We start from the raw sequence: 27,276 nt of genomic DNA, 5'->3' as shown, positions 1-27,276 counted from the left end.
GGGTATTATATTTTCAAGAACGGAACAGTGGCTATAAGGCTTTCCTCGTTTCCTGGGGGTCCTGCTTTCGAAAGAACCTTTTCAGTGTGAGAAATACGGACAACATGAACTGAAGCAAAATTCTCTCTCGAACGGTTATTTTTCCGTGCGCACTTTTCTTGGTGTTCTAAGGTTCCAAACGTCACGACTCGTGGCGGCGTCTTCGCCGAACTGTCTCTTGAGTGTACCTCCAAATAAAGTGGTCGAAATCCCCGCTGCAAAATATAAACTACTTGAAATAAACGTTATTTAACTATAAAATGCACAGTCGCGCGCGGAAAACTGCCAACAGTGTCACATAGACTAGCTTGGACATCAAAATGCAAACGCCGAACTTGAACACACCAAATAATAAACTAACCAACGCGGTGTTCCGTCCTCTCTTTACCTGCTAAGCCTAACGGCCACTAAAATTTGTCTTTCATTCGCTAAAACGACTTGGACAGACATCGAAAAGCCGTGAATTTGGGCAGTTCAATAGTGATACCGTGTTTTTAAACACAGCATACCATGAAAGATGAAAGTCACTGAAAACGTTAGCCAGCGCTGTAGGACTCGAACCCACATCTTCTGGATTGCCGGTCCAGGGCTCTACCAATTGAGCTATCATGTTCAGCATACCATGTTACGAAACGATCGAGCATTCTCCTTGATTTTCCTTGTTTCGAGACCGGGAATTTCTACATCGGGGATTTCGCGACCGGGACTATCGAAGTCCAATCGCATTCTTCACCGTCTCCGGACAGATTTCATTCACTGTCACACGCTGAACTGCCTCTATAATTATAAACGCCGAAAAAGTTTTCTACATACGCTACCAGCTGCTGACCACACCCAATGTAAGCTACCTTGGTAAACGATTGAAAAGTATTTGATACTTCCATTCTGTAAAAGTGAAGGTGATAAGAAAGGGCAATATGCAAAGCTTCGAAACTCAAACTAACAACCTCGGAACCACGTCGCCGCGCATTCCGAATGGCTGGCTGCATTTCCCATATACGTTATGTAAATCTATCGACCTGCATAAGATGCTTAATGTCTGAAGGGTCTCATTAATGTGCATTGTGCGGGGCGTAGCACAATAGTTAAGCTTAAGAGGCCGACCTATCGTCACATTCTGCAGTATCAGGGCAGAGTTGCTCGAATATATAGGTTACATACTTTTACTTTGTTCGAATTAGTTTTACCGCGCAGTACCGCTGTTGTTAACTATGCAGGTCAGTCCCCACGCCAGAATTAAGGCGGTGATTGCATATACAGAAATCATATCGGTGATCCAAGGTGTTGTCTGGTGACTCACTCGATTGGATTGTACTCCTCAAGGCAGCCGCAACAACAACAACGACAACAAATAAGTAATGCTGATGATGATCATGTGTGATGATGATGACGATGGTGACAAGTGCAAAGATTGCGATAGTACAAACGATATCTTACAACGCTGATTAAGGTTTCAGGTTCTCTTTTTGGAGAGGTTTAGGACTTATAGGGGACCCAAGACCTCCCCCCCCCCCCACACACACACACAAACGGGGGGGGGGGGGCGGCTCGTCGTCACTGTGGGCAGGGACTGAAACTGAATCGGTTACGGTTCAGTGTCAGAACTCCGAAAGTGGGTTTCATTACGGTTACGAAATTCGCACGGCTAGAATTTGCACGGCACCGAGTAGAAAAGGAACTCTGTAGGAAAATATTTCCGTGCATAACGCGCACCGTTAGACAACGCGCAGGACCTCTTCAGAGTACTTTTTTTTACTGTATAACGCGCGCGTTATATACACCAGAAAATACGGTACTAAGTCCTGAGCCGAATGGTCGCTGAGAGCTCCTGCGAAAAACTTCTTCGAAAAAATTTAACGCCGAAAAATACGGGTAATTTCCGTTCCAATAACGCGTTTCTTTTCACCCAGACAACTGGAAATCGCACACAAACCAGATAAGGCGCCCTTGTGCAACCGAATTTTCGCGTACAACCACGTCGTCACTCAGCGCTGACGTCACCCTGTCAGCTGACTAAATGTTGAAATGCCCACAAAGCGCGGTCTTTATTAGTCTTAAGATGTGTATACGCTAATCGTCGGCAGGGTCATTTCAAAGCGAGAGTAATATTTGTGGAATGGGTCAGGCTGTCAACATGGCTCTTCGTGGCCGTGCCACCCACCTTCCCGATAGAGAACTGATTGTTGACTCGCTTTGAACTTCGCCGACGTCTCTTTTGGATGGCGGCGAGAGTGTTTTTGTCGGCAGCGCTGTGTCCACAAGGCGGTCATCTGAGGAGCATTATTAAGACCGACCGGCAAGTAGCAGGTTTATCAGTCGCGAAAGTGCGATTCAAACAACTTGCCACATTATACTGCGTGTGCGTCCTTCGGTCCGATTAGAGTGCGGGGGTGGGGGTGGGGGGGTGATGTCACGGTCTGGATTTAGGCGGCTTGTCACACCGAAGAAAAACGTCGGTTTGATAAAGAGCTGTATGACTTCTGGACGATTCAGCATGTTGTTTCAAGTAACCTGTGTAATACGGGCACTTCGTATAGCTCTTTTAGGGCCTGTTCTCACGGGAGGGCCATCTTAATTAATGATAATCATCATATAGTCGCCCATCACAAACACGATCACCATGGTTGCCCTGTAGAGCGAGGGAGAGGTATTTGGTCTACGCACCACTCTAGAATCGCTTCCACTCCTTCCGGGATCCGTAAGAGACCGAGTGCGGTTGATGACGTCACAACATGACGATATCCCCGGGTTGCGAGGGATGACGCCGAAATAAATCATTGCAAAATAAAGCGTGTAAAAATCCCGACTTTTCAAAATAAATTCTCAAGTACAAAGTCTGTCGATATCCACGGTGGCAAAAATCAACTCGTAGAAATACACTTCACGAAATCAACTCTTCAAAATAAATCTGTAAAAATAAATCCTCTCTGATTGGTGGACGGCCGAAGCTCCATACGTCCGCCTCGAAAAATAGTACGGCTGTCGTTGGGAGGGCCTCGATATTCCCTATCTCGAAATTCACGGTCTCGAAACAGAGAAAACGCTTCGTTTGCTTCGCAAGGTGATACGACGATTTTTTTTTTTTTTTCCGAGACCGTTGACTTCGAGATTATGCCCTTGTTACCCTCCTGTACACCCCCCTGTATTCATACCCCGCGTCGTCCTCTGCACTTCAAAGCTGGATATTTCGATTTTACCAGCTCTTATCAGAACACATATCATTTACAACGGCAGAAATATTCATAAAAAACGCTCGAGAGTTACCTCTTTAAGCCGAACTATGATTTATCTTGGCAGTGTTTATTTTGAGGGCGTGGATTTTTCAGCGATTTATTTCATAAGGTGGATTTTCACTAGTGTATTTTTAAGCGTGTATTTTTTAATGTTTTATTTTGAATGATTCATTTCGGTGTACACCCGGCTGCGAAATCCGCGATCTCGAACTTTTTTTTTTTTGTTCTGAAAAGGTTTTATTCATAGTGATTACTTAAGTGTCACACATGAAAATCAATCGCCGACTATATACACGAGGGTGGCATGCCTATGCCTTGAAAACGACCTTTCCCCTTGTGTTCCGTTCCCTTTCTCGGTGCACGTTTGTAAGCACTGAAGTTATGCCATTCTTGCTAGAAAGTCGTTAACAGTTTCACCCGGGAGTTAGCAACCTCGACTATGTTGACACAAGTCCACGCAGACGAAAATGCTGTCTCGAACTACACATTCTCGAAAAAACTGAGGAAAATCAAGGAAAATGCTCCGCAAGATGTTTACAAACACAACATCACCATTTAACCACTCAAATTCGCTGGTTTTCAACATCTGTCCAGCACGTCTTGGCGAACTAAAGCCACATTTTACCAGCCGTTAGGTTTCAGCAGGGCGAACACGACGGATGCGGCATGTTGGTTAATTAAAGTAATATAGTAGTAGGCGTTAGGTTTATAAATGTCGGACATCAGAACAAAACATTTTCATCAAAGCCGATGTGACCATGTCGAGAGAGGACAGCAGGAAGGAATGGGAGAAGCGGGCACAAGGGAAAACCACGGACAGCAAGACGGTGGTCGGTGATAGGATTCGAACCCGTCAACTCCCAATCTCCCAGCATAACCTTAAGCCTTAAGCCCTTAAGACCTTAAGCCCTATCACCACCACCACCACCACCACCACCACCCAGCATAACCTTGCGACTACCGCCAACGAGCGAATGCTATACTGATGATGATGATGGTAGGAGAAAAAAATGGAAAACGTAAAGATAACAAAGAAAATGACTTCTTCGCTTTCTTTTTACTTCTTACTGCAGGAGACGCGTTAAGGCTAATGAATGCTAACGATGAGAGTATGCTTCAGAGATTTAAGAGCTGACATTCCGATACCCGTCACGGGGACCCGTCGACCTTGGTTGCCCGCATCCATGTTCAGCCGTAATGTTGCCGAATGCTCCCGTTAAAGTTCCGCCTCGGCATTTTCAGCGATTTCCAACGATCACTCCACTCCCTTCTTGAAACAGAAGACAGAAGCACAAAAAGAACAATTCCTCCGTATAATTATCGGTTCTCAGTGTCTCTGGATGGAACGCCCCTTTTTCGAACACTCCAGGGGCATTCCAGAGTCAAAACACACAAGCAGAAGACACCTGGCGAAAAGTGTGCATGCGCCGCCATCTTAGAAGGAGAACCAAATATTTCATATGTGATTTCGACTTCGCAAAACGATTCAGAAAGAAAACAGGAACAAGCGGGTATATACTTTTGTTTCTGCCAGCGAGCTCCAGGCGGAGCTGTGGTACCTCCTACCATTTGGATCATCACACCTACCATTAGCCCTCAGGAACAACCAGATGAAAGAACTGCGGTCCAAACGGAGAAACAGGTCCGTTTTTTTTTTTTCTTTCTCCCCCACGCCTTCATAAAATTGCAGGGTTGCCTCCCATTCACCCGTTATTTTCCAGATCCATTACCACTGCTCCTAGTTCTGCAATTCGAAACCAAAACTAAAAAGCGGAGAAAGTCGACAATTAGTGCGATTTTTTCTCTTTTTTTATTTTTTATTTTTGCCACGGGGGAATCAGAAAGCGTTTTGTGACTGCAAGGTAGCACTGCAGCTGAAGTTGGAGAGATGTTTTCTTGGCTACTTTTTTTTTGTAATTGCAGAGAAGCGTCCAGGTGAAGGGCGGACACTGCGACGCCCCCTCGTGGGTTGAGATTACGACTGGCTTCCAGTGTTGCCGACAACTTGTTTCATGCTTTCTGCCAGAGTGTGCAGTTTCGTTTCGACTGCTCCACAATTACACAGAGTTTTAAGTGGCACAAAATAGAAGGTTGTGTGCTCCGACTCGTTCCAATTAGACAATTGTGTCCCGATCTGGGGGAGGCAACGGGCGATTTTCTGGCGTGACGCGGGAGGTTCACCGTTTAAGATGTGTTCTGCGAATCTCAGCGTTTGTCCTGATTAGAAGGAGGTACACACAGTTAACAGAGTCCGGCTAACTGCGGGGAGGAACTGTGTTTTCCGCCGGCGGGTCATTCTACCTTTTCAAGACGTCTCTTATTACTGTTGCGCTTCTTGAAAATGTCTGTCTGGTCGCCATGCAGTGCTGCCCGCTACTTCTTCCTGTTCTTCTTCCGTGTTCGTAGGCAAGCGGACCGACAAAGCCCCAACGTTACCCCCCCCCCCGAGGGGGGTCAGAATTCGGCGTCACCGAGGTCAGCGAGGTCAGAATTCGGCGTCACCGCGTCAGGGCACATATAATAGAACCCTCACTGGCCAAGGATTAGTACACACTGGGCAAGATCTTCAAATGGGGACTTCCAAGAAGGGCCAATGTCCGGGTCAAGTCCGAGGGACTCAGGAAATTTCCACTGAACAAGCAAGATAATGGAAAGATTAGACACAAAGTTTGAGAGGGAGATCCAAAATATGTAATTAGAGTATTGAGTAGAAAATACCATAAAATGTATTTTAAATAGAGTGCAAATACACAAAACAAAAAGTATTGAGTAGAGTACCAAAATACCGCAAATTGTATTTAAAATACAGTATTTTAAATACAATGCTCCAAATACAGACAAGTCTGCCTGTGTACAACCGTCGTCAGACTTAACTATAACGCGTGACCCACGCAGACGCCAGACATACGCCGACTCACGACAGCGGCTCGCCATGTCCGCTTTGGAAGTTACGGGCCAAGTTGTTATGGTGAAGTCCGATGGCGGTTGTACTTTAATGTAGACTGTATCGCGCGATGGTGATGTGCTTCCGCAGGAGCGATTCTTACTTGGAACTGCACATGCACTTCTCTCGTTGTTTCATCCCGATCCTCTCTCTCAACGTCGTCTCCGAAACCACTACAGAGAAGCAAAGTCGCTTCTCATCGCGCAATCCCTTTCCCTCATCGATCATAGTGTCTCCCCCTCGCACACATCAACTTGAACATCGAACTCCACCAGAGCACTAACACACTCCAGACCCATTCATTTCTTCGGAACCTGCCTAAGTGACAGCAACTTTTTCCTCCCCCCCCCCCGTAGAATTCAAACAAATATGACGCAATCAACTAAAACCTCATTGTTGCCATCATATTGTAAGAGCGCCACGCGCGGCCTATACACTGCATGCTCGCCCTTGGCACACAACCTCCAGAAGCAACTTTTTCGAATGCACACGTCAAAGCTTTTGCGAACGCCTTTAGACACCACCGGATCCCCTCCTGGCCATCATTGTAAAATTAATACCTCTCCGCTTTTAAGAAGGACGTCTGCCATCTCCGGCTTAGTTGTATGGCAAGCAAAAGAGCGTTCATTATCTCATACTGCTTGTGTCAGTCTTCGTTGGCCCTGTTATTAGGACTACTGTGTGCATGTGCGACTGGAAGGAAACCTTTTGGAACTTCTGTTTGATGGGCAAAGAAGCTTTTGTCCTGGCGAGGCGCGGTGCTAGACCTGCTTGATCGGAAGCGTTCGGGGGCAACCTGTAATCAAAGTGACAAAATATAAGCATTTGACCCACGTGACCCGCTTTGCGTTTCTGCCGTTGCGCAGAGGTACGAGTAGAGAGGTCGCCCGTGACGTTCGTCAGAAGGAAGAGTAAATGAATAGTTGTGTGCCTGCAGGGACCTGCTCTGTAGGCTTCAGGGGAGTGTTTCCTGATGAGTCTGGTTATCTAATTGCAAGGCGCGTTCTCGTAATGAGTGGTTTTATGAATTAGGCTATGCACGATGATATGGTACGGGAAATGCCTTTAAGTGGACGTGTATAAAGACGAGGATTGTGTACCAGTAAGGGGTGGACTTGGGAGGTGGAGTTGGTTTTGTAGAATAGTTAGGTGAGTGGTTGAGTGCCAAAGTCTATTCCGGTTTAGCGTTAATCGCTTGCGGTGTAATCAATTAAGGACGCGTAGTCCCGTTAGCGCTTCCCGAAATAGTGGGAGATCTTCTTCGTCTTTCTCCTTCTTATCATTCTTCTTCCTCGTATATGCAAGCAATAAGAAGCACGTTAGCATCTCGTGCAGTCGTTTAATGACCCTATTTCGAGGATGCACATTATGCAGCGAGAACAATCCGACTGAGGATATGATCTTATATCTAAGGATTTCCTTACACGTGCCATTTTGTGACTATACTTTCAAACGGCCCCAAGCAGCGAAAGATGGTCGTCCATTCCCGGTCACATGTCATAGATAACATCGTTTTGATGTAATGTGACTTTGTTTATACGTATTCAGCAATAGACCTCGTCAACATATTCCCCCTCAGCATAAAAGAAATAGGTGAACGTGTGTAAACTGTATACGGTGCTTCTTACGTGACATGGTAACCTGTCCATCTGATGCAGAAGTGCATCGTATTGGCTGAGTGAGACTCAGCGCCGATGTCGTTACTGCACCTTTGGGGGGTGGTCAGCAGTACGAGGTCTTATTTGTAGATCTCACTGCAGGGATGTCAGTTGTCAGCTAAAGAACTAACTACAAAGATGTTACGAGTCGAAGCACAGAAATAGCGATTGCGTTGCTTACAAACGGTTTCGTTGTTCGTCACGATCACTTCATCAGAACACTCGTTCGTACACTGGGAAAACGGATAATATAACGTTAATCGCGTAGTACTCTCTTGACACTTGTAAAAAAATGACAATGAATTGAAATTATAATAACATTCTATCGGCAATACGTCCATTACTAAAATACTTTCCACAACAAAAATCAGCTACAGATCCTCGTGCCGACTTCCATTTTCCTCACCACGCTCCTTCCCCTGCTTCCTCCAATTAATCTCCTCCCCACCCTCAATCACACATACCGCACGAAGTGATCGCCTTCCGAAGTAAACGAGTAGCCGAAGGTAGTAGTAGTAGTAGTAGCGTCAACGATGATCACCGCTGATCTCTGACCCGAGACGCCACCCGGCGGAACCTCGCCGAGTTCCACGCGGGCTTTCGTGACGATCCTGCTAAGGAGGCGTGTGTGTTTTCTTTGTGGCTGTTGCATGTTTATACATACATACATATACACACACACACACGCACATGCATGGGCCAGGCTTCTGCTTTCGTGATAGTATTTTTCCCGAAGGTTTCATCGGTATGTGCGGAATGCGCCAGTGCGGGGGTTGCCTTCTGGTGTGGCGTGCGTGCGTGCGTGCCCGCGAGTCCGGATGCTTTCACGATTTCTGAATTTTCTGCTGCCGCATCTGTCGCTCTCGTTAAGCACGTAACGATGCCGGCGGAATTTATCGCACGATGCTAGGGGAGATATTGGCGGTGGTTTGATTGCATGCGGGATTATAGCAGTGGAGGAATGTGGTGGTGGTGGTGGTGGCCAAACGCGCGCGCGCGGCAAAGACGCGCGCGGGGCAGAGGGGGGCGTGGAGGAAACGATACGAGATGGCAATGATGTCGATGACGATTAGGTATTTTACTGAAGAAATAAACGTATCATATAAGGTTAGTTATTTTTGCGTCACTGGGACGGTCGTGTTTTCTGATGTAACGGCAACTGCGTCAACGCCACGGTTCTCAAAGGCAAGCGCGACCAGATGCATCGCGTTTCTTTTTTCTTTTTTTTTTGTTAGCGAAAGCACCGAAAGCACCGATTTATTGACACCGAAGTGGTGTCAATAAATCGTAAGAATGACTCTGAGGAGAACGGAGACGGATCAACCGCTCGCGCACGGGTCTCCGTGAAGCGTCTGTTCTGTTTATGGGTTTCAGGTTACCGTGATCCCCGTAATTCGAACCACTATATATAGAGGTCGAGTGTTCATGGTCTGTGAGTCAAAACGCAATATTTTGGGCCACAATGGACGATAGATTTGTGGGCAGCAGTTTCGCCCTGAAATCGACGAAGGATATTCGGTATAAGTTGGTGTCGGCCTCGCTCGCCACAGAAAAGGCGTATAGAGCTTTGCAACAGCAAGGTCCCATCAGTGCAGGGCTTCTGGAACGCGTCTGATGACCTGTTGTGTAGCATTTTCCCGTTTGAACACCGTCGTCTCCTGTGTAAGACAAGTGCGGCTAACTTCGCAACGACCCAACGACTTCTTTTCCAAGATCTCAGCTCGTCGAGGGACGCCACGCTTCAAGAATTGTACCCTTCCAACCGCAAGTCATGCTCTTCCTGTTCGTTGTTCAGCTGCGCATTACTCTTTGTTTCCCTTTTGTGCCACGCTGAGTTGAGTTGTACTATGATGTCTTACGTACCGCATGTTCTACACTCTTAAAAATGAGTTTCACCACACAGCACGCTCCTAGCCAACCATCATTCCGAATGACAACGTTCTCGTCCCTGATTTGTTGAGAACGTGAGGCGGAGCCCATTTTGTGACACTTGTGCTGTTCATAATTGTCACAAAAAAGGCGTATACGCCTCCCGTTTTCAGCAAATCAGGGAAGATAACGATATCATTCGAGATTATGGTTGGCTAGGAGCGTGCTATGCGGCGAAGTTCATTTCTAAGCTCCCGTGGCTCAGTGGTTAGCGTGCTAGCCATGTCACGTCGAGACTGGGAGGTACCCGGGTTCAAATCCCGGTGCCGGCTGTGCTGTCTGAGGTTTTTCCTGGGTTTTCCTCAGACGCTTTCAGACATATGTTGGCACAGTTCCCCTAGAAGACGGCCCAGGACGCACATTTCCCCAGGGCGTCAGTCGTGACGTTGCCCACATACGTGAGGCCGACAACGACAAGCCCTTTCACCATCACCACCACCACCATCATTTCTAAGAGCGTATATAGTTCCAAATGCTCCGGTAGAGGCTGTGCTACGTCTCCGATAGAGAGCTCCGCCCTCTGAGAGTATATTATGATCTGGTAGGCGATAAGTTGTCTGCGTCCGTTGCAGCATATACAGATTCTCGCCTCGGCATTCGTCATATACCGTCCGAAGGCGCAGTGAAGGATGACGCATTTCGTATTCAATATCGTCAACAGCTGCGGAACTCTACACCATCCTTTTCTTTCTGCAGCACATACTTAATTTTACCCGGCGAATGGGTATAGTCTTCACTAACTCAAAATCTGCACTGCAAGCTATTGAAAATTATAGCATACGAGGCTCATTTGCACCCCTATAGTGACGGATGTCTTGAAGGGGCAATAAACATAGGTATACGAGGTACACGTTTTTAAATGCATCGTGATACGTTGCCGACGGTGAACGTTTTCAAAAGGATTAGTGAGCTTTACTGGTATACCGTTGATAAGGTTAACGTGTCTATCGGAACCAATCGCAGTCGTGTATGACTCAGAATCTTATCCACTGATTGACTCCGGTTGATACGGTTCAACGCAAGCCACGTCATCAACTAAAACTAAAACTCTCTATTGCCGGTCACCGATTGAGGTCACCGCGCTGAGGTCACCGCGTTGTCCGACAGAATGGGTCGAATAGTTACCGGCCTCGGTACCTCAGTCGGTAACGTGTTTGCTTGCTGAGCACAAGATGCGATGCCCAATATGTTTCCTTGATTCTCTCATTTTCACATCAGCGTGAGAACGGCTTAATAGCGGTTGACGATATACCGTTGTCTTTTAAAAATGCGCAGAGGGCTTTCACTACTTTCACTTGTTGCTGTCTGTAGCGCCAGTAACCAAATAGTGACGCTCATGGCAGAGCGTCGCACGTTCAGGACACGTCTTCACACTACGCTGAAGCTGCAGGTGCCCACCAGGCGGAGACCACATAACTCCAGACACCATCCAGTTAGATGAAGCTGATGATGAAGAAGAAGACGCAATGTGGGGGAAGATTTCTGGCGCACGTCAAAAGAACCCAAGGTGGCCCGCGGGAATTATCCGTATAGTCCTACCCTGCGGCACGTACAGCATGTTGCAAGCTAAGCTGACACACCTTACGTGTAAATCTACTCCAGTTACCATGGGTACAGAACACGCCCGCTGCTGGTAAACCCAATGTTATACGTTGTGAGAATTGAAAGGTGGCTGGTTCGAATCTCTTTCCGATTTTGTAGACACACTGTTTGGACAGAAGAGGGTATGCTGTTACTCATGTATAGTGACTTTTTCGGGTAAAGTGCCTTTCTCAGATTCGGGGGGTAAAAATCGGGCGCTATTTTTAAACGTGAAATTCTGGGAGAAATCGGGCGGTAATTGTGCCTTCGGGTGTTGTTTTTTGTTTCTCACCTTGTATATTAAGTCCTTTCCTAATCTTTTCTTTTTTTCGGGGAGGGGGGGTGCCCTATACCAGTGCTAGTCCCCGAAGGCATAGACAGCGTCTTGGGTTCTTGGCGCATTGTTGAACCAATATTGGGCCGATATTGCCCATATCGGTCCCATACTGGGCGGACATTGCCCATATCGGTCCCATATTGGGCGGACATTGCCCATATCGGTCCCATACTGGGCGGACATTGCCCATATCGGTCCCATACTGGGCGGACATTGCCCATATCGGTCCCATATTGGGAGGACATTGCCCATATCGGTCCCAGATTGGGCCAAGATGTTGTGCCGCTTGGGAGTGCTGACACAATTGGGTGTATTGCTGGGAACGTAAGTGACCCATTCTTACATGTGTTACCTTTGTTCGTCTTGAGTGGAAACGTCACTTGAGGGTGTCATGGTGACTGGAATTCGGGGAGAAATCGGGTTTAACCCGTTTAAAAAGTCACTCCATACTCATGAAGTACTCCTTTATGTCCTGAGTACTCCTCTTATTCGGACACTCCTTCTTCCTCCTGAGTTACTTCTCGGAGCCTAGTTGCCTCGTGGTGTCTACACGAAGACCAGAAAAAAAGAGGTATAGCCTATAGCGATCCAAGGCCGAGCAAACAAAGCAGCGGAGCCCGCCAGCAGGAGGTGTCATAAATGTTTCACTAGTATACTTTCAGATCGCAATCAATAATCATCAATCAACCCACTAATCCTGCACAAGGCGGTATAGGGGTCAGGTCAGGTGAACTTCAAATCAGAAGTTATGGTGAGATCACGAACAACGATTGTCCTTCAACCATTTTCAGCCATCGGTATTGATTTAATTCACCAGAGAACATATAGGGCGACGCTGCGCATGTAGCTCTCAAGGCATCATCTGTTTCGTGGAAATGCAAAAAGAAAAAGAGCACGGTGATCTAGGTTCCATTAACATGGATGTCGGCTACTACACTCCATAGCGCCCCGCTGAACAATGTTAGTCAGAAACAGTTTCCCAACTGGTGGCACACATATATGGACACGTCCTTCTTCATGCGCTGTTCACGACCGGCAGCGGTGCTGTGTTTCTGCATACATATTCTCCATAGGAGGTACAGCAGTTTAGATTTTGTTTTTACCAGGGAGCATGTAAAAACTGTATAAGTACCATTTTAGCTTTATTTAATCTGAATCCCAGCACACCCTACTATAACTGTAGGAACCAAAAAATGTGGGCTGTACCCCGTTGCAGAACACGCTACGGGGAGCAAAGTGTGAGCTACATCTTGCCACGTGCTCTAAACGAATGTTTTTGTGATCTTGTCTATACATCGCGGAAGTGTATACGCAATTCTTGTATGTTAAACAATGCCAATTGTTTTCTTTTCACGGGAGCTGTGAGCTCGTCAAGTCACAAAGGTGACTTTTTTTCACAGTTCCCGCCACATGTTATGTTATGTGGAAATAAATAAATTATTATTATTATTCTTATTATTAGATACAGGAGTCCACTGAGTTTGAAAGTGCTACTTGGTCCTTGGGACAACTCATCATTGTATAGCGCCTGACCATCGAAGCATTTGGGCCTTTCCTTATAGACAGGCGTCTATAGCCTTTCGTCCTTAACCGTTTTGCTCCTTTTAGCTACCAGCTAGCAATCCATAAATGCGAAGTATAGCAGCTCCTGTATTCTTTATTCGCGTCGCTGTGCATGATTTTTTTTCATGCCCGCCGCATATACGTATGTGGGAGCTATATGTCACACTGTAAGAAAGAAAAGAAAAAAAGGCTTGAAAAGGTGGTAATTTCTATAGTTACCCCTGTGAACTCAGTCGTGCAATCTCATTCTTCTATGTGCCCCACTCTCACCCTCAACGCATTAACCTCATGCTTTCCTTTAAAAGTCATCTTCTGTGATCCATCGCATCATTCTTTCACCGTTTGTTAGTCATCATTTTTTTTGTCATCTTTGTCTTTAATCTGACCTCATCCTTCTTCCATCATTTGTTAGTTTATCCTTTATTTCCTAATTCCTTTTCTTTTGATTTATTTCTTATTTCTTAATTTTCTTTCTTTATTTATTTCTTATTCCTTCCTATTTCTTTCTTTCTTTAATTCTGTTCTCTTCTTTTTGTTTATTTCTTATCTCTTAATTTTATTTATTATTTATTTATTTTTATTTATTTATTTATTTCTGGAATAGCAAGCCGACGTCCCCTTTAGCTGACCTTTCCTCCCCTTTTTTTTTCTTTCCTTTTCGTCTAATAAATATATCCCCCCCCCCCCGCACCTATAGGTCAACATAGCAGCTGATAAAGGGTGTAAAATGGTGGTAAAAGCAATTATCATGTATATTCGAATTGCCACTGAAAGGTGGGGTGTGTAGTTTTACCGGGGTTTTCAACTCGTGTCAAACTCGGAATTCAACTCGATCCAAACGAACAAGGGTTTAGGATCTCCTTTGTTCCAAGATCCCCCCGAACCGCTCATCAAACAGAGAAGTGACACCGATGCCCTTCAGTGAGAAAAAAAGTGTTGCGGTAAAGCGGAAGACCTTCCAAAAGAAAGACAAGGTCTCGTGCTGCCATGGCAGTCGAGAGGCGGAAATAAGAACGCTTCCTGTTCAAGTATCGGATGAAGAAGAAAACGCAAATGCAACCTTCCATCCGCACTTAAAAGGTGCGAAGTAACCATCCTACCAACCCAATCTACCTACTTCCCCACGCAGTGGTCTGTCTGTCAACAGAAACGCACGGAAATAAAAAAAAAAGAAAACGAGAAACGCCAGTGTCTCGCCGACGCCCGTCCGTCCACATCCTCGCAACAAAACCCTCTACACGCAGACACAGCCTCTTTTCCTCCACTTTCTTCTTATTACTACTGGTTTAGAGAAGTTAGCCATAGAGGCTCGCTGCCTTTCCTCCCTCCGGTCTTTCTGCCGTCAACGTTGAAGCGAAACGAGGCATGCAAGTCGGACACCGTCTCATTTCAATAATGGACCAAGAGACGAAAGAGAGAGAGAGAGAGAGAGAAAACGTAGAGCAGAAACCTTGCATATCACCACGCCCCCCCCCCCCCCCCTGCAGGACAGAACAGAAAGGAGAATGGAATCTCCACCCCCGCGCTACAACATTGATTCGACATAAAGTCCACAATGGAGCGCGCCGGCCGTGCCGTGACCTGTACCGCCTCCGTCCAGTTCGCCAAGGGGTCCGCCGTTGTGCGTGTGCCCGCAATTTTGTGCTGCTCCCGCAATCATTGAGAGGAAGAAATAAATGACGGTCCGAGCTGACCTAGCTGCACTGCGTGGCAGGCGAAGAAAGGATTCCGTGAGGCGGGGGAGGAAGGACATGGCCACGGAGGAGAACTGTCTTGAGACTGGAGGAGCGATCGCGAGAAAGGGGTTATAGTGGAAAAATCAAAGAGATATTTCGTGACGAAGAAGACGACGGAGTTTCTGCAGGAGGAGGAGGAGGAGGAGGAGGAGGGGGGGGAAGAGGACGTCAGGGGGTTGAAAAAAGGTGGACGGATTCAGTGCGGGAGGTTTAACCACGGTAGGTCGCGCGAAACTGAACCTGGATTATAGTTGCATACAGTTCATAGAGCTTCGTCAGTCTATAGCTTGCATTTAAGCGTGAGGTATTTATTAATTTTTTTGTTTTTCATTTTTGCGTTCCGTGCGAGCACCGCGAAGTACCTTCGGCTTTCAGCGACGTAAAGACATGGGTAGATGGAGAGGGGGCAGCAGGAAGAAGTGGGAGAGAGGGATTAATTTGCGTCCTGGACACACTTGATAGGGAATGGTACCAACGTCCGCCTGCAAAGCCTGAAGGAGAACTCCCGGAAAACCTCAGACAATACAGCCGGAAGGGGGGGGGGGATTCGAACCCAGCAGTGCAAACTCTTTCACATGACCTTGATGCCACCATCAATGAACAGATACTATATTCACTCGGCCACACTGCTAGTGCATAAAGATGTGTCGACGGACGCTGATTGCACGCATGAAGACTTCGCATCATGGAGATGACTAGTCGCTATACTGTTTCTGGTTGTCCTGTCTAGACACTTATTCCAGAAACTTGGATGCAGGTTTCAGAGGACTGTGGGTTGTCATCATAGAGAGGATTGTCATACGTTGCAATAGGTTCTTCTGGTGCGTCCTATAGTGAGTTCTTCCTTGGAGCCTATACTTTTTCGCCATCCTCCGCGATCTTCTTTGATCCCGCAAATGCAGAGCGCTACCCACGAACACTGTATACCTGCACACGTTGACCTGCCGTTAGCCACGAAACAAAAGTTCGCGATTCTATATGCGGGGGGCAGAAACACCGCGTCGCCCAATAATAATAATAATAATAAAAAAAACTTCTGCAGGCGAAAGTTAACAAAAGAGCAACTGATGGTGTGCACGCGGAGATTACAGAGCACACTTGCAACATCTAACACCTCGTATACAAGACAGCGACAACACACCCACCCCCCAAACACATGTCACGTCACTATGCACTCAACGTCCCAAGAAGAAACCACGGACTTTCACCTTCCATGCCTCCCCCACCGTGATGGATGGAACAACGCTCCACACAAAACCTCTCTCAACAACCAGGCACGCAAGATGGGAAGAAAAAAAAACAAAAAACAAAAGAAAAGCGCGCGCACGAGAGAGAAAGAGAGAAAACCAGCGCGCACGAATCCAGGATCTGCCTTGCCCATAGCTGGCACAGAGGTTATCCGGGCCATCGGTAGAGGTCACCGCGTGCGAGCCGGTATCGCACCCCAAATTTCACCGCGGCCGGTCGGTCGGTCGGATCTCTCCTCCCCCGCAGCAGCCCTAATCATCAGCCACCGCAAGCTCGAAACATATGGGCGCGGCACACAAAGCGCAAGCGGAACTCGCTCGCGGGATGGACCGAGCCAAGCCCTGAGCCCTGGGTCAAAGGTGGCCACTTCCGTATAGGATGTTGCAGCTCCACCTTTTTTTCTTATACGGCCACATCGCGCGCGCGCACACACACACACACACACGCAAGCAAGCACGGAAAGCCCCTTCGGGTTTAGAGGATTATACGATGTGCTTCGATGTTAACCACGAGGGGACGTATACGGACGGATGCCGAGGCGGATCTTCGATGGTAATGCTGGGACCAGTACCGGATATGGCACGGAGTAGCCGCGGGTTGGATTGGGCATGAAGAAAGTTCGATCGACTACGCGTGGGGGCAGCTGAGGGTACTAATCGGAATACATAATTAATGCGCATGCTAATCTTGAAGAAACGGCTCTGCGCTCGGACCAGAGGACGTGGAGGCTTCTGTGGCTGTTGACACTAGGGGGATTTTTTCTTTTTTTTTTTTCGTCTGCGTGACGTATGCGTTTGAGAAATCGGTAAGAGAGGTAGGACACGACATAAAAAAATAAAATAAAAGCAAAGCATTCTGCCGAAAGGATGATGCATAGATCAGTCGGTAAGAAATGTTGTTGAAGTCGGGATCCCTCGTTTTAATCTGAGGGGGGGGGGGGGTCTAGTCGGATTAATTATGGAGTAATATATTTGTTGTTGTGACATGTGTGTCTCGTATGACAGTTATGAGGGCGTAGTGTGTAAATAAACGTGCTGGGTTAATACGCGCGGAAGTATTGCGAGACGGTGGACCTTTCCGTAAGTGAATGGAAGGAGCGTTAGAGGGATTCCCTGTATGAGAATGTAACACAACTTTTGTAACTACGTTTCGTTACTGGCAGGTTTATTACCCGTTGCGGACGTTGTATGCACCTTTGCCGGTTCAAGGAAAAAAAAAATTACAGGACGGTTACGATTGCGTAACGCGAATTTGAGCGCTAGCTGTCAGTGCGTGTGGATGTTGACACTTTTATTGCTGATATATATGCATAGAGGACTTCATGCGCTCCTCGGCTTTTAAAACTTGGAACTCATATGTCACCAAACACTTTCGCCATCATTGGTATGTCTTACGGACGTCTTACGGACGTCATACCGCTCTTCTCTAAAGGTTCGTGCAGCACGCTGTCAGGGAGCCACCTCAAAAATGACACCTTTGCTTTTGAACCTTCATGGTGTTTCCCTTCAACCTAGCACTGAAAAGATCTTGAATCGTGGGCCGAAATTTGCTCTTGGTGTTTGCCCCACACGTGTTGCTTTAGCGTCCTCCATCCATAAAATTGTCTCTTCAGCCCCGTCTAATGGCGAATTCGGGTGGTCATTTCGGAGCAACCTTTTTTGCCAGATCTCGAGCAGTCATGTTCGCTTGGTCAAAATGAAGCAAATCCCGCATGTTCGCGTGGCGCTTTCCGAGCGCTCGGAATTTGCTAGGTAGCACTTTTTTTGCCCGGTCTCAAAACGATCGAGCAGCAGATTGCTCAACTGTATCCGGTGTCGTCACATCCGCACTGCAACGGTGGCGAGGGCCCTCATTGGCCCGCATGTTGAAATCACGTGGTTTAGCAGACGACAGAACTCGAAGACTTGCGACCGCGACGCCCCTAGCGTGATCCAAGTACCTAAAACCGCTAGATTACTAGCAATCATGTTCGGGTGGCAACGGTCACGTGATCCAGCTTGGTCGCCGACCTAGCAATTTCCGAGCGCTCGGCCGTTTTGCTACGAAATGACCACCCGAATTCGTTATAACGGTGACACCCGAGTCTCCCTGCACGACAATGTTTGCAAAAGGTATACACTCGGCCCTCAACGTTCCCTCGTTGCCTCTCTTAAAACCTACCGCCTGGCAACTGAACATCAAGCGGGATTTAGCAAAAAAAAAAAAAAAAAAGGAAATCCACCATCCTTCTCGAGACCGATAAATCCTCCAAGTTCTTTATCTTACCTCCGTCAAGCTTTAATGAGAAAGCTCTTGCCGCTATCTCTTCGGTACTAAAGCCTTTTGAGGGCAACCTCAAACTTGCTAAACGAAAAGCCTTAGATCTTTTACGATCCCGGCACTTCAAACCCTCAACAATTACAAAGATTTCCAGTGCCTCAGCTGATACCTCATTCCGTAAAATTTGTAGTTAAGGATCATAAACCTTCTTAACCGCTTCGAGTCATTGTAAATGAGAACGGCAGTTGGCAGAAAGTTATCTCCGACTATATTGAAAATTCTTTGAGATGCATTTTCATTTCTCCTTGATGACATTGTGCCTTATCACACACAAACTTTCCACTGTATGTCACTTGATATCAAGGGCCTCTATTTCTACCTCGACACCGCAATCCTATTTTCCAGATTAAGGGACATCATTGAGAAGAATTTGGTTTGTTTTCAAACAAATGCGGGGATCCCACTTTCCTCCTTTCTAGAACTTGTCAAACTTTACCTTTCGTCTACAGTTGTCAGCTTCAACTATAGTCTTTTCACACGATCAAAGGGAATTTGCATTGGTTCTTCTGTCGCACCTAAAGCTTAGCGAGATTTACCTTTCCGCACTCGACCGATCACTATCCTCCTGTTCCAAATCATGTCGTGGCACGACTCTTGTCCGACGATACGTTGATGATATAATTATTTTAGCCTCTCGTTCCGACTCCATAACTGAACTCGTGGCCTGTGCTCAAAAGACTTGTCCTGAATTGGTCACTCATTGGTACTTCAGATTGGTACTTAATTGGTACTTCAGAAGTCCCCTCAAACGGCCGTCTACGTTTCCTAGACGTAACCTTCATCCTTAGTCCAACGTTGTGTTGGGAGTATGGCCGTACTGACCCGAAACCGCTATTGTCAAGGTGAAGTTGCCATCCCAAAGCCGTAAAGTCAGGTGTAATCAATTCCGTCTTGGGTTCTGCTGTTAAAAAATCCTGTATCCATAAAGTCCTTACCGCTGTGTCCCAACAAATCAGCCGCCTCAAAGAAGCTGGCTTCCAGTCGAATGCAATATATAGACACCTGCAAAATCTCCTGAGCACCCCCAAAACCCCTAAACCCTGAACGCCAACTGAACCGCCGCGTGGTCCTATATACCGTTTTACCACGGTATTTCACATGCCTTAGGAAAATTTGCAACCTCGCAAGGAATCAGAGTAGCCTATACTCTGTTCACAACAAGCTGTCCACCCTAACACCTTTCATGAAATCTGGTCAACACCAGCGATGCACCACATCCCACACAAAAAAGTTCGTAGACTGCAAAAAGTCGTGCGTGTATACCGTATACCCCTTCGGTGTGGGGGTTCCTACATTGGCCAGAGTGGCCGTTGCCTGAACGATAGACTTCGGGAACATGCTGATAATGTCAAAAACAAATCAAGTACTTCTGAACTTTTTAAACATCTGGAGGGTTGTTCTGGTTGTTCGGCAGACCTTCTCGGAACCAACTCTCTCTCGATGTCTCTCCGGGGCTTACGTTTTTTACTATGAATTTCTGTCATGGTTGGTGGACCACTCTGTGTACATATACTGCTTAACATTGATTTACATGCATTGCACACTACTCGTGTCATGTCCTAAACCATGGCCATTACACCTTTCGACCTGACCCATTGTCGTTGCACCTGTTACTTCAAACCCTTTTGCTTCGAACAAATCGTAACCATTATTAATCTCACGAAGGCACATATTATGCCTTCATGGGACGTTAGGTACGGTGTGCCGAGATCGACGTATAGACACACATTAACGAACCCTCGGGTGGCCAAAATTAGTCCACATACCTAATACTGTGGCGTTGCTCATGATCAGAGTTGTCTCGCGACGAATTATAATAATACTCACGGAGGCCGAATAAAATAATAAGCTTGCAAACAAGCAGTTTGATGAAACGAGCCAACTGTTCAGTATTCTCTCATATCCCCCCCCCCCACAAACGGCATGGTGAACTGTCAAAAAACATCTAAACTTACCTAATCTCTGAAACTAACCTGACCTACCCAAATTCTAACGATTTCTGCATGCTGCCCTGATGTGGCCGCCGTGCTAAGCCTAACGGACGCCGAAATGGGATTTTAAATGGTGGATTCTTACCGGCGGAATATCGTGGTCCCCCCACTGCCTCTCGTATAATTCGGGTTATACCCGATTTCCTCCCGAATTCCAGTTTCAATGAAACCCTCAAGTGACGTTTCCACTGAAAACGAACAAATGTCGCCACGTAAGAATGGGTCACTTACGCTCCCAGAAATTCACCCATGTGTGTCAGCACTGTCTATGCCTTCGGGAATTAGCGCTGGTAGGTCACCCCTCTCCCGCTCGAAAAAAAAAAAAAAAGAGAAAAGAAATATATATATATTGTTAGGAAGGATACGGACCAGGTGGGACCGCGTTTATTTAGCTTCGTGCAGTAGAGCGAATGAATCCGCGCGCCAAGCAACTTAAACAGATCAGCCTGATGATGACGATAACGAGCTACCTTCAGGAGACCGGTCAGTTTCTCCCTCACAATATATATATATATATATATTAGGAAAGGATTGAATAGATAAGAAGAGCAATAAAAAAAAACACCCAATAATACCCGAAGGCACACTTATCGCCCGATTTCTCCCCGAATTACAGATTTAAAAACAGCGTCGGATTTTTATCCCCCGAATCATGGAAAGGGATCTAACCGGAAAAAAAGTCATTCCTTACTTATATACTTCATCCGCTGCCTGTATACGCTTATCTTCTTGCATACGCAAGATGCATTTCTCTTTTATTAGCCGTGTATATAAACCACGGACGTAGACTCCGAAGAGAACTCCAAAGTAACGGGACACCTAAACCTAGCTCGCTGGCAACGCATGTAATATAACAGCGCACGCCGACGCTATACGGGCTGCCTAACGAACCGTAACCTCGAACGCAGAAGACGTTTTTTTTTCTTTCTTGCACAAACAAAGAGGGCGCCTAAGTCGGTCGCGAGTGCGACGAGTGCGCAACTGTGATGATGGATACCCCACCGGGGATCCATCATCGAGACGCAAACACGCGACTTTTTTTTGTGTGTGTGTGGGGGGGGGGGAACACGTGACTTGTGCGGGTAACCCGGGACCAGAGACAGCCTGGCAGGTCGTTAGACAGCGCCCTCACACTGCATTTGGTGGTGAAGTTCGACCGCCCTGTGCGCTGTCGTCGATGTTGCGTGAAAAGTTTGAAGAAAAACAGGGAGAAAAAAGAGGAGGAGGAGGGTAGGCAGAAGGGAAAGAGAGAGAGAGAGAGAGGACGAGGTCTTAACGTCCCGGGTCATCTCTCTCCAGGACTGTGAGGTTTCGGGTGTCCTGCCGCGGGTTGTTGTGATTTTCATTTTTTTTAGTCTCTTCTGCCACTGTTTCTGTTGGTTTACGACCATATATATATATATATATATCTTTCTTAGGTTTTTTTTTTCTTTTTTGGTCGCCACGACATGTATGAGGGGCGGAACATGGAAGCATAAGCCGACTGAGAATATGAGAGTTGCCTGCTGTGCATGTGATGCAAAACGAAAATGAAAAAGAAAATGGTTAAGCGTTATACTGTCTGACCCAACAGTTCGTCTATACCCACTCTCCCTATAGGACGATAAAGGCGAGAAAGTGTGAGGAGGAGGAGGACGAAGAAGAAGAGGAGGAGGAGGAGGAGGAGGAGGAAGAACGCTCCATAATCGCTGTTTACGGATGTAACAGATGTTAGGCCTACATGTATTAAATCAGGCCTGAAAGCTTCACGATATACAGTCAAATGCCTTTACAACGAACGCCTTTATAACGAAAAGACCGTTATAACGAAAGTTTTTCGCGGTCTGGTCAGGCGCCCATAGGATTCAATGTATACTTCGGGCATTTAAAACGAATTCCTTGATAACGTACGTACCGAAATAACGAGGGGGGTAAAAAGGTCAAAACAGAGATAAGGTTCCATGTGTATTCTAGGTAAATGTCTGAGGTGCGTTTTGATCAGAGCAATGAAATTCCACCAGTAAACAAGATTAAGGCATTTTCCCTTTGAAACATCCATTTTAACGAAGTTACCTTTACAACGAAGATTTTCTGCGGTCTCCTGAAGTTCGTTATAAAGGAGTTTGACTGTACTCCCATACCTGCACTCTAAGAAAAAAAGGAGTAAGAAGGGGAGTAATCGCACCTTCTACTCCCCTAGTCTGCAATTACTCTCCATTTTAGTCCCTAACCCGACATTTAGTCCCGACAATTACTCCCCAGGACTGCAAATTGTCACTGAACTTCGCGAATGGTCTCCTGAATGCAACAGACTACGTAAATATGCGCCCTTGGTCAATTTGAAGGGCATAAGGCTGTATAACTCAGCCAACGTATAGCAATTTTCCAGCCACACAGACTAAGAAACAGTTAGCGCATCTTTCTTCGCAAATTATGCACTATGTATGGCGCAAGATTTTATATCACTCGACATATCATGGTGGACGGTTTGCTTCAATGTATTTTCATGCATGCGCACGAATTATGTACTTGGGACTCTTACAACAGCGCGTGAAATAAAGTCCCCGCTCTGCAACATTCATAAAGTAAAAGTACTCTTTTTTTTCTTAGCGTGTGAAAGGTGGAGATCTCGTTTGATAAAGTGTAAGATGTTATAATGTGTTTAAGGGTAACGAAATAGTGGTTTATAGTACAAATTTTAAGAATTTAAGCATTCAATTTTATAGCTACAATTGAAACATATGTGAAGGTCCATACGCGCACATAATTAATAGAAAAAGTGCGATAACGATCACTAGCTAGCGTCGTCGGTGTTATACGATCGTCCCGGCTGTTTCATAATTCGAATAGCAATTAATTAATTAATTAATTAATTAAACTTCTAATTAGCCGTCCTAAAATTTCTGTGCAAATGACGTTTTTTCGAAGGCACGTGCGGCAACGGATTAGACATATGGGCGGTGTACACAATGCTTGAAACCACTTTGAGGAGAAGATGCGACAGCATGCGACCGCGAGGGAGGAGGCAGGGAGGTGCACTAGAACTATTTCCTGTAGCGGATCGCGCTCTGCTTAACGGCCTTTTCGGCCATGTATACAGGGTGTTTGCTCTAACGTGTCCAGAAATTATATTTAAAGCGAGCGATAAAAGAAAAGCAAGTGGCACGTTTCCGCTACTTGAGTATAAGAAACAGGTACTGCTTTACTAGTATAGCACCTGTTTCTTATAGTCAAGTAGCTGAAAAGTATCGCTCGTTTCTCTTTTATCGCTCGCGTTAAATAAAATTTCTGGACACGTTAAGAGCAAATACCCTGTAAAGCAGGGAAGCGAACTAAGTGTGGCACAGCTTTTTATTGGGAGCTTTCAGGCATTGGTGTGATACATGTAGGCCTAGACAGATGGACTGGGTGTATATTGTTACCAGCTCCCGTGGCTCAGTGGTTAGCGTGCTGGCCATGTCACGTCGAGACTGGGAGGTACCCGGGTTCGAATCCCGGTGCCGGCTGTGCTGTCTGGGGTTTTTCCTGGGTTTTCCTCATACGATTTCAGACACATGTCGGCACAGTTCCCGTAGAAGTCGGCCCAGGACGCACATTTCCCCAGGGCGTCAGTCGTGATGTTGCCCACATACGTGAGGCCGACAACGGCAAGCCCTTTCACCATCACCACCACCACCACTGGGTGTATATTGTTATCAATCAAGTGTAATGAACATGTCTATAGAATCAGTACCTCGGCGAAACTAGCTCATGAACATGCTCACTCATGCTGAATGAATGAATGATGAATGAATTGCGCATATGAGTCAGTATGAGAGAACGAGGAGCTCAGTGACAGATGAGTAAGCGGGACTCAGAAGTGCAGACCTCTGCACAAAGAAAAAAAACAAAAACAAACAGACAAACAAACAAAAGTTAATATTTCGAATGTTGCGCAGCAAGACCAATATGATCTTGGGTCCAAACCATACGTCACATGGTTAGGTGTGTGTTTGCGTCTTGCCCGCTTCAGTGATCTTCAACGTGCTCTCAAGGGTTTGAACAGGGTGAGACAAAGCGAGGCGAGGAGACCTTGAGGGGGACAGTGGATTGGAGTTTGATGGCTGCAAGTAGACATGGCGATTGATGGAATAAAAATACGTACTAGATGCACGTGCTTTAATAATGTTGGACACTATAAGACGACGAGCAGACCCTGTTCCTTCCTGCGAATTTTTGACGCCAATCTATCCACTCCCGCTGGTGCGCGTTATGCATTGAATACTTTTGAAAGCCTGCACATTTTCGATTGCGCGCGTCTAACACCTCGGCGCGTTACACACGTTATAAACTCAACAGTAACTGTCAAGAAACACGTCAGAAACTCAACAGAAATGTACTCATCAGATACTAATCAGAAACGCGGTGGCCAATTTTCAACAGAAATACATCAGAAACTCGTTAAAAAAGTCATCAGAAATTCTGATGAGTGTGATGTCAAAACTCATTGACTTTTCTTTAGAAACTCATTAAGATTTTTTGTAAGGGATATATATTGCCTCCTGGGTTAAGAAAATTTGCGGCCGGCGGTCCCATATGCGGTGAATCATCCTGTATTACATTGTCTTGCAACGATATACAGTCATGGTCGCGTGGCAGTGATGCGATATGACCCACACCTACGCCATAACACACATAAATATGCATATATACAGCTGCTCAGTCAACAAAATATCAAGATAAGACGAGTCGTGACTCGTGAGTCACCCGTTTCTTCGCGCTCCGTTGCTCCAGAGCAACACCTCAAGTTTTCATGCACACGTCTACATCGTATATCTGCACAGAAAACGCCTAATATATACCCGGCATAAACGGATGACATAATCCCCCTTATGACCTCAGAGAAGGCATAGCGCTAGCGGACAGGGCCATCGTAAATTCGTAATGACTCAATTTAAAAAAAAAAAAGGCTTGAATCGGACCACCCGGAAGTCTGTGGGCGAAACGAGCAAACATTATTGACACCGGAACTCAGTATTTCCGGCTGTTGTATATATATAATAGGCAGCGAGAGCTGGAGGCACCACAGGGTGATCTCGTGGTGAAAGTTTCTAATATTAATTAATTAATAGTGTGTGCCAATGACTGGCCCTGTTGCGTCATAAGGTCCAGAAAGGAGAAGAAGAAAGAATATTTCAGGAAGAATTTAGAGAGGTAGCAAGCAAGCTGGTGGTATATAGATCCATAACTTACAAACCCGAGACGGGTGGACTCGGGGACTTGTGTGTGCTGTCGTGTTTTGTCCCCCATGCAGTCTCCGGGGGGGGGGGATATATTTACTAGACGAAATGAAAAAAAAAAAAAAAACGGGGGAAAGGTCCGCCAAACGGGACGTCGGCTTGCTCGGGTTTTTAAGTTATATAGCAACGTCGTTATATTCGGGATATGACTTTCTTGTTCAATGTCGTGCATGGTAAAATAGATGCTCCTTTATTGTTAGCCAGTGTCGATTTTCATGCGCCATCTAGACATTGCAGAGTTCATCGTACTTTTTATCCACGTTTTTGTCACCCGTCTTCTCCTTTGGCGCGCATGCAGTGTTGCTTTAATGACATTGAAAACACTAGTGTGGACATTTTCGCTAATTTTACTTTATTTTTATCCTCTTTGTAACTTTTTATCGTTTTGTAAGTTAATCTTCTTTCCGTGCACCTCTATGTAGGCTCACGCTGTTGGCGGGCACGTGAAACCAATAAATAAATAAATAGTTAAGAAGGGTCTGAAATCAGTATATTAACGATACAGACACGTGGTTTGTAGGTGACTGGAGTGGCATTTCAAATATACCGATTATCTTTGTGTCACAGAACAGAACGACATGTTGAAGACTAGGTCGCACACGTTTGATTGATTGATTTGTAAAAGAAAAAAACATGGAGCTGTTAGTCTCGAGCCACTCGGGACTGGCTACTCCAGGACGCGGTAGGTATAATAGGTTTGATAGGTAATATTGAATACATTGTTCTCAACTCTACCCGCTGCTCTCCGCCGCAACTAGCTATTATGCGTTCCCGCATTTCTAGAGCGCCATAGAGTTGCCGTACAGTGGAAAGATAATTCAGGAAAAATCGAAATTAACCGATGAATTAACCGATGAAGACGAAAACGAATCAGGAGGAAGAACTGCTTTTGTTTTATCATACTGCACCGCGAAGAACTCTAGCTTTCATGTGCAGGTGGACTGAGAGGGCAGCACGCAGGAGGAAGTATTGGAGAACGAGGGACTTGTGTGCGTTCCTGGGCCGACTTCAGGGGCAACTGCGCACAGCCGGTGCTAGGATTCAAACCTTCCATCTCACAGTCTTCAGAATGACGTTGTAGCTATAGGGTTCCCGCGCGGTCCTCGGTGCTTAATTTTTCAGAAACTCGGTGGGAGAAATCGGTATTATTTCGCTCACCAGGAATCGGTGTCTTTCGGTGGTAATATTTTGAAACGTGAAGACACCCGGTGGAAACCGGCGAGGAACGTGATGCGTTGCATATACAGTGAACGAACACTTGATGTCCTTGTGTTTCTTTGTTGTTGTTGTTTGTTTGTTTTTGTTTTTTCTGACTAAACAGACCTACTCTCATTATGCAGATATATTTGTAACTGGCCTGGATCCTGGCTATCGGCAACATTATAAGACCCCGTGAGAATCTAAAGACGAAATATCTGTTCTTCCAAGAACGACCTCATG

General features: G+C 46.2%; 1 protein-coding gene across 3 annotated transcripts in view; it reads right to left on the bottom strand.

Annotated features, from left to right (window-relative positions):
* LOC135387882 (uncharacterized) overlaps nucleotides 1-27,276 on the bottom strand; it is a 268,730-nt gene that overhangs the window by 137,167 nt on the left and 104,287 nt on the right. The window contains exon 1 of one of the 3 annotated variants that reach the window (XM_064617078.1): nucleotides 6,777-7,002. The exons of the other annotated variants lie outside the window; for them this stretch is intronic. Within the exon in view, the coding sequence (XP_064473148.1) occupies nucleotides 6,777-6,844 (68 nt within the window). The 5' untranslated portion in view covers nucleotides 6,845-7,002. Of the gene's footprint in view, nucleotides 1-6,776; nucleotides 7,003-27,276 lie in introns of those variants that run through there. 3 annotated transcript variants of the gene reach the window in all.

This window comes from Ornithodoros turicata, chromosome 3 (genome assembly GCF_037126465.1).
Source record: "Ornithodoros turicata isolate Travis chromosome 3, ASM3712646v1, whole genome shotgun sequence".
NCBI classification, from domain to species: Eukaryota; Metazoa; Arthropoda; class Arachnida; order Ixodida; family Argasidae; genus Ornithodoros; species Ornithodoros turicata.
The sequence above is the reverse complement of the archived record's forward strand: the minus strand, read 5'-3'. Positions and strand labels throughout refer to the sequence as shown.